At 36.8% G+C, this 16,276-nt stretch overlaps 2 protein-coding genes across 2 annotated transcripts in view; one reads left to right on the top strand and one right to left on the bottom strand.

Annotated features, from left to right (window-relative positions):
* Positions 1–1,619: 1,619 nt before the first annotated feature.
* Positions 1,620–13,889, bottom strand: lztr1 (leucine zipper like post translational regulator 1). The gene is made up of 21 exons (XM_077241646.1): positions 13,637–13,889; positions 13,303–13,483; positions 13,149–13,211; positions 13,012–13,068; positions 12,843–12,922; positions 12,321–12,429; positions 10,976–11,056; positions 10,768–10,825; positions 10,489–10,628; positions 9,993–10,194; positions 8,369–8,479; positions 8,170–8,262; positions 7,948–8,043; positions 7,402–7,585; positions 5,652–5,821; positions 5,408–5,564; positions 5,176–5,302; positions 4,156–4,305; positions 3,693–3,798; positions 3,051–3,131; positions 1,620–2,602 (listed from the first exon to the last, which is right to left on the bottom strand). The coding sequence occupies exons 2-21, from the start codon at positions 13,470–13,472 to the stop codon at positions 2,486–2,488; spliced, it is 2,352 nt and encodes a 783-aa protein (XP_077097761.1). The 5' UTR covers positions 13,473–13,483; positions 13,637–13,889; the 3' UTR covers positions 1,620–2,485.
* A 213-nt stretch (positions 13,890–14,102) lies between these two features.
* Positions 14,103–16,276, top strand: part of pole (polymerase (DNA directed), epsilon) — a 29,450-nt gene continuing 27,276 nt past the window's right edge. Inside the window, exons 1-5 of the mRNA XM_077241645.1 lie at positions 14,103–14,497; positions 15,435–15,570; positions 15,700–15,780; positions 15,968–16,012; positions 16,098–16,190. Coding sequence (XP_077097760.1) covers positions 14,436–14,497; positions 15,435–15,570; positions 15,700–15,780; positions 15,968–16,012; positions 16,098–16,190 — 417 coding nt within the window. The 5' untranslated portion in view covers positions 14,103–14,435. The remainder of the gene's footprint in view (positions 14,498–15,434; positions 15,571–15,699; positions 15,781–15,967; positions 16,013–16,097; positions 16,191–16,276) is intronic.

Here is a 16,276-nt window from a genome sequence, read left to right as displayed (position 1 = left end):
TAATGATCCGAGATATGTTCAATCACTAACAATGGCAGATAATAATGAAGTCCGGGTGGCCTGAGAGATGCCCAGATGCACTTGCAGCTCCTGGCAGCATGTGTGCTACTCTGAAGAGAATGATCCTCTTTGTACTGCCATCCAAAATTGTTCATTTTTCTTTCATCACCCCTGTCTGAGGCTCAGCTTTTATGGTGTTCTGTTGAGAATGACAGCAAACAGCTTTTCAGTTAATAATGCTTATATTGTATTCAAAATTTTTTGACAACATCAGTGATTTTTACTTTTTAGTGAAGTATTCAACTTACAGTGGTGTAAAGTATTTGGAATGTAATTAGTTACTGTACTTTAAGTATAATTCTGGGTACTTTGAAAGTATTAAAGATATTAGCAACTTTTCTACTTGACTACATGTTTTGAATAGGTATATGTACTCTTTACTCCAATACAATTTTGATGAGTAATGTAATTAGCTGTTTCTCAGTTGTTTGAGAAAAACGTTTCTCAGCTTTAACTTTGGTTTAAAGGGACTCTTTGCATCTCTATCAACTTATCATTTGGATAATTTCATCAAAGGTGCTGTATCTGACTGCAATTTTCTGATTGGCTAAATTGGACTTCAGGTCAGGTAGTAAAGTTTATACATGGTATTCGAAAAGATCCATTAAAGGGGTGGTAAAATGCCCTTTTCACAAGATGTAAAATAAATCTCTGATGTCCCCAGAGTGTGTGTGTGAAGTTTTAGCACAAAATACCCAACAGATATTTTAATATAGCATGTTAAAGTTGTCACTTTTTGAGGGTTAGCAAAAACGCACCGTTTTGTGCCTGGCCCTTTAAATGCAAATGAGCTACCTCAGAAGGCGGGGTTTCAAGAGCTCTTAAGTGTTACCTCAAGCAGACACACTAAAATGACAGACTGGTCTGCCTTTAATGTTAAAACAGAGTCAGACAAAGATGGAGAGACTCAAGAAGAAGAATGCAACAGGACGTCTATGAATGGTTAGTTGATGAATTTATGTTGCTGATGTGGAGTTAACTATCTTCAATTAGCATATTCTGTCATAATAATCTATAAATCGCTGTATAGAAACTGTTGTGAGATGCACACAGAGTTACTTTTTATTGCATGTGAAAAAAAGGATGCTGAAGTTTGAGCTGACTCACAAATGTACTCTTAGTCAACAACTTTTCCTCTTTTCAACATGGACTGCGTGTCCCGGGGGCGGGGGTTATGTACTTTTTAGGGTTGCTGATTTCACTAACCCGGGAGGAATGTCGTGTAGTCCCTACCAGCCGTTTGTTGTAGTCCTTTTCTTTAAAAGCAAATATCTCCCTTTGCTTTGAACTTTGAGCATTGTAACTTTGCAGATGTTGTTTATGCTCAAACAGCAACATTTCACACTAGCTAAAGATAGAAAAGTGAAATCGAGTTTTACCACCCCTTTAAATGTTGTTGTTAACAAATAGCATGTTAAATGTAATCTTATCAATCACATTGGACAGAGGGAAAATAAATAAATACTTACAAATTTGTCATAGCCATCCATCATCTTGTCTACATTCTTTTACTGTATACATAATATATACACAGAAAATAAAACAACAAAACAGTCTGCTGATGTTGCACTATTTATTAAGGCATAGTTCCCACAGGACCAACAGAACATCTCAATGATTACAGTAAAGCATACATGAGTTGACGGTTGATGTGTTGATCCCCTCATATAATTATATTATGCCATAACTGCATAAATACGAGCACTGACATAACTCAGAACAACAGCAGCACAAAATCACTACAAGGCTCAGGAATAAATAGTCTACTATATTCATAAAGTGCAGTAGATCAAATCCAGGTCATATTTAATGAATCAAAAAAGAAAAATTAAATGATTTTTTATTTATACACATTGGTATTATTTGTACTTGCACTTTATTTTAATTAATTTAATTTACAAGAACCTGATGAAATCATTTATTGAATCATAATTTGGCTCTAAAATGTTCATAATTGTCATTATAAAAATGCAAAAAAAATATGGGTGGCTATAAAATTAGTTCATTTTCTTTATGCAATATAACATTTAATTTTTTTCTTTGGATTTTGAAATGAAAGGTTATCATGGACATGTTTTTTTTAAAAAGTCATACTAATCAAATTTTTCATTATGTGGGACACATAATTGTATGTCTACTTAAACAACGTTGTGGGCCGTCAACTGATTTGATGTGCACTACTAAAAAAAGGTATTTGCCCAAAATAGCATATTAAAACGAATGAAACTGAACAATCACCCAGCATGTCTCTTAAACACAATTTGGGGAATAAAATCCAGAGGAATGTGATGCAGCGAACAGGAGGGGTGTGAAGCAGAATTATAAGGGTTAGAGGAGGTGCTGGATAAAAGGGAAGGAAATGGAGCAGAAGCGTTAATGAAAAAGCTCATAAAGTATTGGATGGGATGTGAAAGGGGAGGAGAGACTATATATCAGAGCTCATCTCAGTGCACTGTTTGTCTGATATGTGGGATGCCAGGGAGTCAATGATGTCCAACAGCAGCGGTTGGCTGAGCGATCGCAAGTTGGGGAGCTTGGACACCTTCAGGGAAGGAAGGAGAACCAAAGAAATAAATGGTAAACAACACAGGCCATGCAATAGACCGCAAATAAACAACCAAAATAAACTGATAAGCTAACAGGGCCAAATAACACCAGGATGTCAAATTATGTTCACAAAGGCACTCAATGGCATTTAAAATGCTATAATTGTTTAGTGTAGCTGAAAGTGGGACAATTTATCACTACTGAAGTAAATATGCGTGATGGATAACACTGATAACATGATAAATAGGTCTAAATGCATATCTGACAACTTTGCCTGACAGTACATAGTTACAGATCTCTCTCTCAAAAACTGACCAGAATACCGTACACATTAAAGAGCTCGTAGAGGTTATCCACATTGGACCGAATACTTTGGTGACGTGTTTTTAACCGTGTCGAGGTAGCCAGCACACGCTTAGAGCTGTGGTCAATAGCACACCCACCTTGGTGAACTGATGGACTATAATATGCAGGCAGTGTTTCTTCATGTCCAGAGCTTGAGTCTTATCAGCCGCCTCCAAGATCTGAGGATAAAGGAGGGATGATGGCATGTGACTGCTGTTCTTTATCATTAAAGGGTTCGAACGTTATATGACGCATATTAACTTTCAAAAGTTTGGGGTTAGTAAGATTTAATGTTTTTGAAAGAAGTCTCTTCTGCTCACCAAGGCTGCAGTTACTTAATCGAAAATGCAGTAAAAACTGTAATATTGTGAAATATTATTACAATTTAAAATACCTGTTTTATATGTGAATATATTTTAAAATGTAATTTATTCCTGTGATGCAAAGCTGAATTTTAAGCATCATTACTCCTGTCTTCAGTGTCACATGATCCTTCAGAAATCATTCTAATATCCTGATTTGCTTCTCAAGAAATAGGCTATTTCTTATTATTATTAATGTTGAAAACAGTTGCGCTGCTTAATATTTTTGTGGAAACTGCCAGAAATTTCAGCATTTATTTGAAATATATTTTTTTTGTCACTTTTTAATTCATTTAAATATATCCTTGCCAAATAAAAGTATTAATTTCTTACTGACCCCAAACTTTTGAACGATAGTGTATGATATATGATACATACCTGTAACACATTCTCTACAGTAACGTTCATCTCCAGATTTTGCTTGCAGTATGCCTGCAGTCTGTTGTTGGAGAAACCGTAGTAATAAGGTGCTGCAAACAGGTATCTGTGTATCACTAGTTAAGGGCAAACACATCATTTAAAATTTGATACAGCTCAGGTTCTTCCGTCAGCCTTCATTCAGTTTCATCATCTGCCATCTGCAAGTCTGGTCATTAGCAAAAATAACAGCACATCTCACCTCAACAAGCTACTCTATTTAAGGTATCATTCATGTTTCTAACATGCGAGTTAGACGACAAAAAAACATTAGATGACATTAATATGACAAATAAACATCTAAAAACAATAATAACATAAAAGGGAGTCAAAGGCATTACAACAAAGCATTATGCATGGTCTCAGAAAGAAAGATTGCACATTACAATATAAAATGTGGAACATGAAGCGGTAATGAGGATACAGCGAGTCCTCTGGAGGCATGTTGACGTCCCCATAATAAATGTAGCGCAGCATAGACTCAAAGGCCTGTGTGCTAGGAACCATTTCACCTATTGAAATGTTCACCTGCCCGTCCTCTGGCATGAAGGAGCGGAACATGGCCTCAAAATAACTGAGAAAGAATTGAGGCAGTGATCAACTGATAAATCAAAAGACAGTTAAAATAATCAAGACATGTTTGGAATGCCTTACTACTAGTTTCTGTTTATGTTGTAAAATTAAATAATATGCCGTATGAATACTGTGCACTTTGCTCATGAAATACCCAGACGACTTACTGCATAATCAAAGAAATGTTATTATTGTTAATTGAAAAAAAAAAAGTTTTAATTGATAAATAATAATTGATTTCAATTAGCTGCAAAGGCAACATTTTTCAATTTCATTTAGTTGATGTACTAAAATTAAAACTGAAAATAACAAAACAAAAACTGAAATAATAATTAAAAGGAAATAATATATTAACATAAATGAAATAATTAAACAGACAAAAAAGACAATAAAAATTACTAAAATGAAAATGGAAATTATAAAAATAAAAACTAATTCAAAATATGAATGAATACTATAATAATGACACTAAAATAACACTGAAGCAGAATACATTGCTGTCAACTTGACCGTCCACTTCGATGGTGATGAATGGTTTTATCAACTGTGATTTACCAAACTCATTGATTGGAAGACTAAAAAAACAAAAATCATATTCACTTTGACATACATCATTTGCTGAAATGCCCATGTGAATGCATTGAAATCATGTCATATGACAACAACATAGCTCAATGTAGATGTTTAAAAAACAACAACATTTTTTTAATGCATACTGCCCCACACTTTTAATTTTAAAAAGCAATATAAAAAGCAGTAAATGTAGTTTATAGTATTCCATTAAGAACATATCCATACACTCATCTCCTTTAATACTTCAAAGCTTTATCGAGGTGTTGTTATAGGCCCTATTGACTACTGTGTCCATTACCTGGAGCGAGCAGCAAGTATAGCCTTATGTGCAGGGCGCGGGTGACCATCTAGCAGAAGGATGATGTCACAGAACTCATGGCCCGCCCCCTCCAGACAAGCCTTCATGTCCTGCACCAGAGATGTGCCTGAAACCAAGAAAAGGCATCCTGGTTTCTGGAGCCATCTCCCCAATTTTAGATTTATCCTGAAAGCGAATGTGTGTGTATTTGTATTTGTGTGCTTATTTTCACCTATGTCCACTGGCTGATCTGAGTAGACTCTGGGAGGAGGCTGCTGTTTGCGTCTCACTATCTCCACGATCAGCGGAGTGGACAGGTGCTCAAACTCTTTAGTCATGATGACCTGGTTAAAGTGACTCTCCTTGACCACAAAGTTCAGGCAATGTTCCTGGTGAGCGGAAATGTAGATACAGAAGGGAATTTGACATTCTAACAAGGTTAGTTTATTTATATTCAGGTATGTCTTCAACTTTACCTTGAGCTGGTCCAGCTGAAGTTTATTTGCGTTTTCACAGACGCTCAGGACATTCTGCAGATCGACCGATGCCTCAATGTACTGAACACAGAGCTGCTCCAGTCTGGACAGTTTAAAACTCAAAGCAAGTTTATAAACGTCCATGATCAACAGCACGTCCTGCACATGACCTTGCGGAGAGAGAGAAGGAAGACTCTTAGGCGAGTGATTTAAAATATGACCCCGTGACACTCTATATGTCTTTTCTTGAAGTGCCCCAATTATGCTATTTTAAAGGTTCCTAAATTTGTTTTGAAGGGTTCCTACAATAGGTCTACATGCATCCAAGGTCAAAAAACACAAATTTTCCTCATAATATACATTGCAGCATCTCTTTTCTCAGTTTCTGAAACGGTTCAATCAAGGATCTGGTCTCTCTAAACCCCTCCTTTCCGAGAGCCTACTCCGTTTTGATTGGTCAGATGGCCCAGTCTGTTTTGATTGGTCTACCCCTTACAGTGTGTGTCAGAAACAAAACAGCCATTACTATATCTGAATTTCAGCTCCGAAGGCTTCCTCAGCACTTGATACAGAGACTGATACAAACAGTAAGAATGGTTTTACTGTATCAATTCCAGACCGAGTCCTCATCCTTTAGAAAGTACATGCAAAGGGAATTTGCTTTGGCAGCGCAGAAAAAAAAAAGCATCTGCTCAACATGTCGACATCCCAAATCAAACTCATACAGGCCTTAGCTACAACTACAGTGTTTGAGGGTGGGTCAAAATAGACGTTTGCAGGCAAAATTATGCAAATTTGCTACAAACCTACATAGATTTGTTCAGGAATAAGACTGGAATTATTGACAACTTTTTTCAGGCAGTTCAGAATCAGTTCTCAACAACTCCAGACAACAACTCCATTTATTGTGCACTTGCAGATCTTTTACATTCACAAACTGCTAGGGCTGTAGTCAAGACCAGCTTTGTCGAGTCCAAGACCAGGACTAGTCGAGTCCAAGTCAAGACCAAGTCCAAAGAGGTTCGAGTCCAAGACAAGAAAAAGTCCAAAAAGGCTTGAGTCTGAGTCAAGACTGAGTCCAGAACAGGAAAAAAAAGGTCTTATGCATGACATTATCAAGACAATCATTTTGGGTTATTATTTGTTGATGTAAAAGCAAAAACAGTGTCACAACACCCAGGATTTTTAAGTATAGACATTCCCCTTGTTATCATATAATCTTCTAATCTAAAGAAAACAGAATGATGACATGGTGATACCTTATAATAGCAGTGTTTCCACTGTGGATCTGACGCATACCTTCACATCCAGATAGCCCCCCAGCACATGCCGTTCTGGAGATTCGCCTTCGAGGGACAGGCTTATCAGTACACAGTTCTGCCGTTCGGTCTGTCCCTAGCACCCCGCACATTTACAAAGTGCATGGACGCAGCACTTTCTCCCCTGAGACTCTGTGGAGTGCACATGCTGAATTATCTCGATAACTGGTTGGTTCTGGCGCAATCGCGGCTCACACCAGAGCAAATAAACGGCTTTTATGTGTGCTTACTGGGAACAGACACCTGGACTTGGTCGAGACCAAAAGCCATATTTGGCAAGACAAGTGGCCGAGACCGAATACCATCAAGTACTACAGCCCTACAAACTGCTATATTACACACTACATGAAAGGTAATATAAAAAAAAAAGATAATAGGGGCACTTTAAGCAGATCAACAGAAGGCATATCTTAAGATGTGGTGTAACTTACCTCTACGTGGGTACTGAATCTTGTCTGTGTACAGGAACTGCATCAAAACCTCAAATGGTTGAGCATCTGCCTCTCTGATTGACACTTCCAATAAAGGAAGACCCCTTGAGGACTTTCCAGAGTTGTCCTTCTGACTGCCTGAGCCAGACTCCTCACTCTCCTCATTGCATTCGAGTTTACTCTTCTGTAAAAAGAGGCCAAATATTATTTACATTCTGATTAGCCAAAAGTAAATAGTTTTGGACAGGAATTCACATTCATTTAGACAATGTACCTAAATGGAGGAATAAAATATAAAAAAATGTTTTTTTGTGCAAATAATACAAATACTCATGTTACAAGGTAAATATCTACAAAAACAACATTTTTAAAATTTAATCAATATTTATTAATATATACTGTATTTTAAAACCCCTCATTTGAAAACAGCTGATAGGACAACATGGAATAAGTATTAATTTTTCCTTTTTTCACCCTAAAAAAAGGTAAAATTTCTCCATAACAAAAATGCATACAAAACCAGACATAATGAAATATGAAATAGACCTGTTTCTGTCGATCTCTCGCCTGTAGAATCTTCTTTCGGAGCCACTTACAGCGAGCTGTTACAATGGCAATATGACCCAGGACCTTCTCCTCCCTCTGTAAACAGAAAATAAAAAAGGGTAATTTATTACTAAAACTAAACTGTTGCCAATGATTCAGATAAATGATTCAATGTGTATCAGATAAAAAAAAAAGTTATTATTTTTTACAGGACAAACTAACCTCCCCCAAGATAAACTCTACATCACAGAACTGACGGTTTTCCCAAAGTTTGCCATAGTCCTCATGAAGTGTGCACTTTGGGTAACAAGAAAACTAGGGCAAAAAATAATAATAATTAAAAAAGAACAGTTAAACAATATTATGCCATGATTAATTGCATTAGATGAAGCAGGTGTGTTTCTGGAAGTCAAGCACTCACCTGAAATCTGTACATTTCTCCACTGCGTACATTATTGTCCACGGTCCCTCCAAAGATGTACATGGCATCATGGATAACAGCTGCTGCATGGAACAGCCTCCCACTTGGCATCTGAGAGAAACAGTTCAAAATGTTTATTTAACAAACAAACCACAAGCTAAAAGGCAAATCCTTTCTCCAAAATGCATGGGAACTCAATTAACTCATCAAAATGAATGCTGAAAACATCCACAATTGAGTCATGGATGCTTATGATGTTGCAATGAATTTATAGACCCCTTTTCAGTTGGTAAACATGGTGACTTTTTTGTGGGCGGAGCTTAGGTGGTTGCAGAACGATCACTCTGGCCGCTTCCCTAACGTTGGTTTGCAAGTTTTGTTAGCTTGTTTTTAACAATGACTGGAGAAAATCTGATTTTATCTTAATGTGCAAGGTCACTCACTGTCCAGTACCACGATTGTTATTTGCAAAAGTTAATTTTAACGGACGGAACCAGATTGGCTGACCCGTACACACTCACTCAATGGATGGACGATCTGACAGGATTAACGTTAACGGTAGGCTACCTCCGGTTGAGTGGCCTGACTTATACACCTATCTGATAGAGAATCCGAGCGTAAAGAGTAACTGAGGGCATATAAATCTTTAGATGCCTATAACTATGTGATGAATGGTCATGTACAAGTAGTACAGCCCCAAGAAGACGACAATGTAGTGACATTACGGTGCAATTTTAATGATGTGAATATTTTCTAGAAATAAAAATTCTAGATACAGCATATTCATTTTTCATTGATTCTTGCACCCAACAACACAACAAGATGACGTTTAATAATAATAATAATCATTTAAGCTCCTTATTATGTAGCCGAATCTGTGGTGGTTTGTATTGGCCGCCTGTATCTCTTTGTTTTGCCTCCAGCTAGCGCCGTGACGTAACTGTGACATCGGCTCGAAATTGATCTATAGGTACAGTACAGCCATAATATTTCAGATTTATTACAATTAATTCAACTGCAAGTGTTTTTAAATGACTACAAGCAAATACACTACCATTCAAAAGCTTGAGGTTGGTACGTTTTTTACATTTCTCTGAAAGACGTCTCTTATGCTCACCATTACTATGCTGCATTTATTTTATTAAAAATACAATAAAAACAGTACTATCGTGAAATATTAGTAAATTTTAAAATAACACTTTCTATGAGAATATAGTTTAAAATGTAATTTATTCTGTGATGCAAAGCTGAATTTTCAGCATCAATACACCAGTCTTCAGTGTCACATGATCCTTCAGAAATCAGTCTAATATGCTGATTTGATGCTTAAGAAACATTTCGGCTTCTTGAACAGTTGTGCTGCTTATTATTTTTGATTCTTTGATGAATAGAAAATCCAAAAGAACCAAAAAAATTATTTGTAACTAATTTTTTTACTGCCACTTTTGATCAATTTAATGCATACTTGCTAAATGAAAGCAAAAACAATTCTGACTGACCCCAAACTTTTGAATGGTAGTGCATGTTAACAAACATTAATTCTCAATGGGAATATTATAGATTTGTAGTAATTATGTTAGCTGGTGTTTTACTTAAATTCCTCTGTGTTCTGTCCAGGTCATACCTCGCTGTCGGTGCTGGGATGAATGACCTCCCAGGTCTGTGAGTCCACGTCATAGCAGTGCAGTTCATTAGGTAGAGTGTTGTCTGCCGCCCCTCCAAACACGTACAGGTGACGATCAAACGCCACCATGGTGTGTCCATAGCGTCTCTGAGGGGGCGGAGGGGAGCCACGCAGTAAGTGTTCAGTTGGGATACGGGTCCATCTGTGGGAAAATTACATTGCTAATTGCATATACAAATTGTATTGTTCCTCTTTCCTTAACATTTTACATAATTGAAACTACATTTAACTGAAATGAGATGAATAATGACAATATTGTCTGCTGTAGAGCTGGAATTGACATTGGTTCAAAACTGACTGTTATTCTCCTGTTTATTACTGTGAAGATTCTTTGAAACAATTTTAAGCCTTAAGTGAATTGACATAATAAAAACTCATGTACATACAGTATTACACATAAAATTATATTTATCAATGTCCTCTTTGCCGTGCTCACATGTGGCCTTTGAATTCAAACTGAAAGAGGTTGTTGGTGATCTTTGCTCCACTCTGACCAGAGAAGACAAACATCTTATCCCGACATACAGCTACTGGAAAGTTACAACAGGAAGGTGGGATTTCACCGCTTTGTTCAATCTATAAGAAACAAAGAAAGTGGTACATCAGAAAAGTTATTATGCATTTTAAAGGTGAACACAAACTCTTAAGAAAAAGCTTAAAGTCAAATAATAATACAATTAGACAAAATTTAAATTAATCACACAAAGATAGACACCTCTTCCCAGCATGCCTGCTCACGATCCTGAAGACTGATGGTCCACATGTCATTCAGCCTGTTGGAAACAAAAAAATAGTTAATTTATATTTTAACAGTTACATTTTTAAAAAATCCCATAGTTTTAGGTTGAAATATATTTGTTTGTGTTACAACAGATTTAAATTTTCCATTCAATGCCGTGTAAAGAGGGGAATAACATGCTTGCCTGGCATTTCCATCATATCCAGCAAAAATCCAGAGTTTGTCATTATAGACCGTGGCTCCATGAGCCGATCTGGCAACCAGACTGGAACATAGAAACAAAAAAGTATTAACAAACAAAAATGAGTGTCAGACAGACAACACAACAAGTTCAAGTTCATTTTATTTATATAGCACATTTACAACAGGCTGACCAAAGTGCTTTACAGAACAACCATATGAAAAAATAAAACCTGCATAACACAATCACAAATAAAAGCAGCAAAGCTAAGAGCAACCTCAGAACAGGAGAGCACAACAGTATCCGACTCAAATATAAAATGGGAAAACAGGAGTGGCAAAAAAGTTTCAGACTCAAATATAAAATAGTAAAACCAGCCTAAGAAAAGAGATCAATATGCTAAAGAGAACAGGTAGGTTTCTAACAGAGACTTGAAGACAGACAGGGTAGGGGCCGTTCTAATCTCTAGGCTAGAGGCGGGGTGTTCCAGAGTCGTGGCCCAGCCAACGCAAACGCACGCTCCCCTCTACGCTTGAGTCTAACGCGAGGGACTACCAGCAGAGCCTAGTCGTGGGATCTTAGGCTTCTGGGCAGCGTTTAAGGATGAACTAGTTCAGAGAGATAGGCAGGAGCGATGTATAAATATAGAGATTTAAAAGCAAAGAGTAGAATTTTGAAATCTATTATCTGTCGAACCGGCAGCCAGTGGAAAGATTTGAGAATCGGAGTGATGTGCTCATATTTACGACACTTCTGAATAAGTCTGGCCGCAGCACTTTGGACTAACTGAAGACGGCCCATTTGAGTACTTGATATACCGCAATATAAGGAATTGCAGTAATCTAGCCGGCACATAATAAATACATGAACAGCCATTTCCAGAGTTTTCGGATTGAGAAAGCCTTTGATTTTAAACATTAGAGGAAGTTGGTAAAAACTGGAACTGATTACGGATGAAATGTGTTTATCAAATTTTAAAGGCTGGTCAACAAGAACATTTAAGTTGTGCACTCCTGGGGATTTAAAAGCAGATAGACTCTCTAAATCAGGGCTTATACACTGAGAATTTTCCTTTGGGCCAAAAACAATGACCTCAGTCTCATCTTCATTTAGAAAGAGGATATTTCGGGCTAGCCATGCTTTCACCTCCTCTAAGCATAGCAGAAGAGAATTTAACGAAAATAACAAAAATAAGAAGCTTTCGCAGCATTATGGTATGATGTAAGAGAGTCTTTGAACATTTGGAATGAGATAAGTAGCCTGTCCCGTTTCCATTTGCATTCAGCAACAGGCAACAACGATGAGAATGACAAAAAAAATATATAATTGTTGAAAACTTATGATTTACCGTCCCTCCACCTTCCATTCTGTCCACTGCCCGGTAGCAAACTTGTACTCAAATAGATCATTTTTGTTTTTCAAGTTAGAGTTTGAATATATGTCTCCAGTGTAGCCACCTAAAAATACAAGCAAGAATACATTACGCACACAGGAAAGGAAAACACGACATAGAATGGCACATAAAATGTTGAGTTTTAAATCAGTGAATGAATGAACTGAATCAACATTGAACTGGCTCAAGCTGAATAACGACACTACTGTCTTCTGTACAGCTCCTTATAACTGAATTGAACTAATTTCATCATTTATGAACTTTACACAGTTATTGAACTGAACTGACTTGAGCTGAATAATGACACTATTTTAAGAGCTGCTTTACAGCCAATTTAAATTGGTCTAATATTTGATGAAGTTGCAACATTGATTCTGTTATTTTCCTGTTTATAACTGTGAAGCTGCTTTGAAACAATCTGTATTGTATAACGCAACACAGTATATAAATAAAAGTGACTTGACATTGAAAACCTACCAAATACAAACATGCTGCTTCCATACACAACTGCAGAATGGTGATATCTTGGCGCTGGTGGGGTGCCAGTAGTAAACGCCCTATTAATTATGTAAATTCATGTTAGAGGCTACAAAAAAAAACATATTCAAGCAAATGCACCTTCAAGCGATTAACATATAGCGCTCACCGACACCACGAGCAGTCCTTCACATCAAACCGCAACAGGTCATTAAGCATATTCTTGCTGAAAGAAAAGATCACCAGAGTGAGATCTTTCTATATCTATGGATAGAAAGGAAAGTGGAGGAAATCCAAAATACTCACCCATTGTCTCCTCCAAAAACATAGATGGCATCCCTGTATGCCACAACAGTGTGTTTGCTACGCCTGAAAGAAACAAACCCCAATGTACACTGTTTATACAGCTGAATACAAAACCTATAATTAAAGATGGAGAAAAACGTGTATAAATGTGTACCTTGCACCCACAAACTCATCACATGGCGGCAGCCTCCTCCAGCGGTGGACAGTCTCGAAAGGCCCGAAGTTGAGTGTCAAATACTCAACACTGTCAGAGCAGCTGTGGTCAAAATCAACACTGGGAGCAACTTTAGATTTACAAGACATGGCTCCAGGAAACCATGACATTCAGTTTACATCTAGCAAGGTTTAATCCAGCCGAGGGGGCAAGACAAAAGAAAACAAATTAATTTAATTTGAACTTGTTTGTAAATTGTCGGACGGTTTGAGCTGTTTTTGGATCATCTGAACCATGTTGCCCAAAAGATTATTATGATTGTTTACAATCTTACCTTCAATACGAATAACGTTAGCTAGCTACAAGTGTATCTGATCCATCTGCCATTTTTGTAGTGCTCTAAACGTCTAATAATAAACGTAACATCTTAAATGAACATAAACATATTAAATTAAACACGTCGATATGACAGAAGGGAACAATATCATGGAATATACAGATAGGAATTATATCGCTTCTTGCTCCTGGATGTCAAGGGAGGAGACGAGGCTACTTGACATGCGCAGATTAACAGCTTTGAATGGAGGAGAGCAAAGTAGACGTCATCAAAAACATAAAAAACCGCAAAAAAATAATTATTCATATTTTTATTCGTCACGGTTTATATTTTTATTACGCACACCTAAAGTTTCTCATTTTTAGACGTACTAAAATAAATATAAATATAAACAAAGCATTAGTAAAAAAAAAAAAAACGTACGCACTAGGTTGCATTTTCATTGGTCGAAATGATGAGGGGCGGGATCAAAGCAGGAAGGTGACTGGAGCTCGCGGCAACAAAACGCGCCAAATTTCTATGTCGGCACAGTATGAACAACGGAAATATATATTTACAGTAATATTCTATGTAGACCGGTGGCAACGCGAATTGTATGTACATTTATAAGGACACATACGGGTTTTTATCGGTGTTCGCAGCACATTAGAGAAATTCATGCGAACGGAAGGTCTAAAATTAAGTCCATCGCGCTGAAAGTTGGTCGAATTGTGTGGAGTGACGCGTTTAACTAAGTTAAATAACTCAGTTCTGCTGTATTTGCTGACTGGTTTGATTCTTGAGACTCTTGTCAGCTATGGTTTTACAAAACAGTGGGCGATATAAAACAGACCGAGGCGGGGATCAGGACAACCAGCAGTAAGTGTAACGTTAATGTTATATATATAATGTTGACACGACAGAATGTTATAATGGTAATTACCAGTTATACAGTATCTGTGGTAACGTTACAGTTTGGAAAAACAGACCGTGTTTGGGTAGTTGACAAATAACAAAAAAAGATTTTAGTTTAAAATCTTTATAAATCTGTATGTTGTAGCTAGAAAGATGGTCACAATTTTTTTAAACATTTTATTGGCTTTTTTGCAGTTCACTTAAAGTGTCCCTGTAGTATTACTTCTATATATATACACACACACACTTTTATAGTTTTTACTAATATCTTAAATAAATATTTATTTGTATATCTTCAGGGTTTTTTTTAAGTTATTGTGCTTTGTGCTTTTGTCGTTTTTTATTACGTTTTTTTACGTTTCAAAATATTATAAATGTATTGATTTTCAGTTCAGGTAGTAACTTTTTTTTCTTCAAAATTGTTCATCTAAACTTTTTTTTTCTTTTTTCGGTTTCATTACATTTAACAAAAACGTTTTTAATAGTTTTAGTTAACGGTAACTCCATCTACAACAAATAATTTCTATTACAAATATTCCATTCAATATCTCCATTACTATGAAGTCATAGCTGAATGTAAGATGATTATTCAAGAATTAGGAAAATATTTGACCTCAAATATAGCCTGATACTACTGTCAGAGGTGGAAATGTCAAGACGACAACTTTGGTAGAATTGACCATTGTCTAGATTGAAACCAAATCCTGCTACTTTTCAGTTTGCCAGCATAGACTTTTAATTAGTAGAATTAGCACAGAGTAGACTAACAATTAGTAGAACACAATCTCTTCTCTGAATCTTTCCCTCATTGCGTGCTCCGGCAGCTTTTGCAGTTGTCAAAACGTCTGTTGAATGTGGACGACGGGTTTGTTGCTGTAGATTTCATGTTGTTGGTTTTTAGGGATGATGCATCTGCTTTGTCCGCTGTCAAGCGGCTGGAGCGCAGTCAGTTCACTGATGGGATGGACGAGCGCTTTGGCTTCGAACGGATGAAGGAGCCTGGTGAGAAAACGGGATGGCTGATCAACATGCACCCGGTAAGAATGAATGTCAGACATTCACACACTGTAATTAGATTAACAGTACGCTGTGCTTTCTGGCTTTTTACTGATAATTTTGCCACTATTGTGAAAGTTTTGAACGTTACGCTATGTATTTTTTCTCAGACTGAAATTCTGGATGATGACAAGCGGATGATCAGTTGTGTGGACTATTACTTCATACAGGAAGATGGAAACAGATTCAAAGTGCGATATTACAGCAGTTTGCAAATATACATAATTTCCTTCTTTCAAATGTAACATTAAAGGTTTCTCCACTTTTTAAAACATGTATTTTATCCTTTATGACATTATCATAGAGCAGGAAAAGAATGTTGTGTTGGCAGAGGTCCTGATGTTGTAAGTTTCCCTTTTTGTGTGCGTGTCCCCACAGGTTGCTCTTCCTTATAAGCCGTATTTCTACATAGCCACTAAAAAGGTGAGTTTAAGCTTTTTAACTGAATGAAAACATTTTGGTTTGGATGGATTGAATGATACTATATGTCTTTTTGTATCTGTTAAAGAACTGTGAAAGAGAGGTTATCTCCTTCCTGTCAAAGAAGTTTCAAGGGAAAGTGGCGAAGCTTGAAGTTGTCCCAAAGGAAGATTTAGATCTGGTAAGTTAAGTTCTTTCATACATTAATTCTACTAATTTGTTTTCATCAATTATGTTCCTGATAGGCAAGGCAAGCCAAGGCAATTT

Source organism: Siphateles boraxobius, unplaced genomic scaffold (genome assembly GCF_051911475.1).
Source record: "Siphateles boraxobius isolate OS27281-9 unplaced genomic scaffold, OSU_SipBor_1 24, whole genome shotgun sequence".
Lineage (NCBI taxonomy): Eukaryota > Metazoa > Chordata > Actinopteri > Cypriniformes > Leuciscidae > Siphateles > Siphateles boraxobius.
This window is presented reverse-complemented; position numbering and strand designations above follow the sequence as displayed.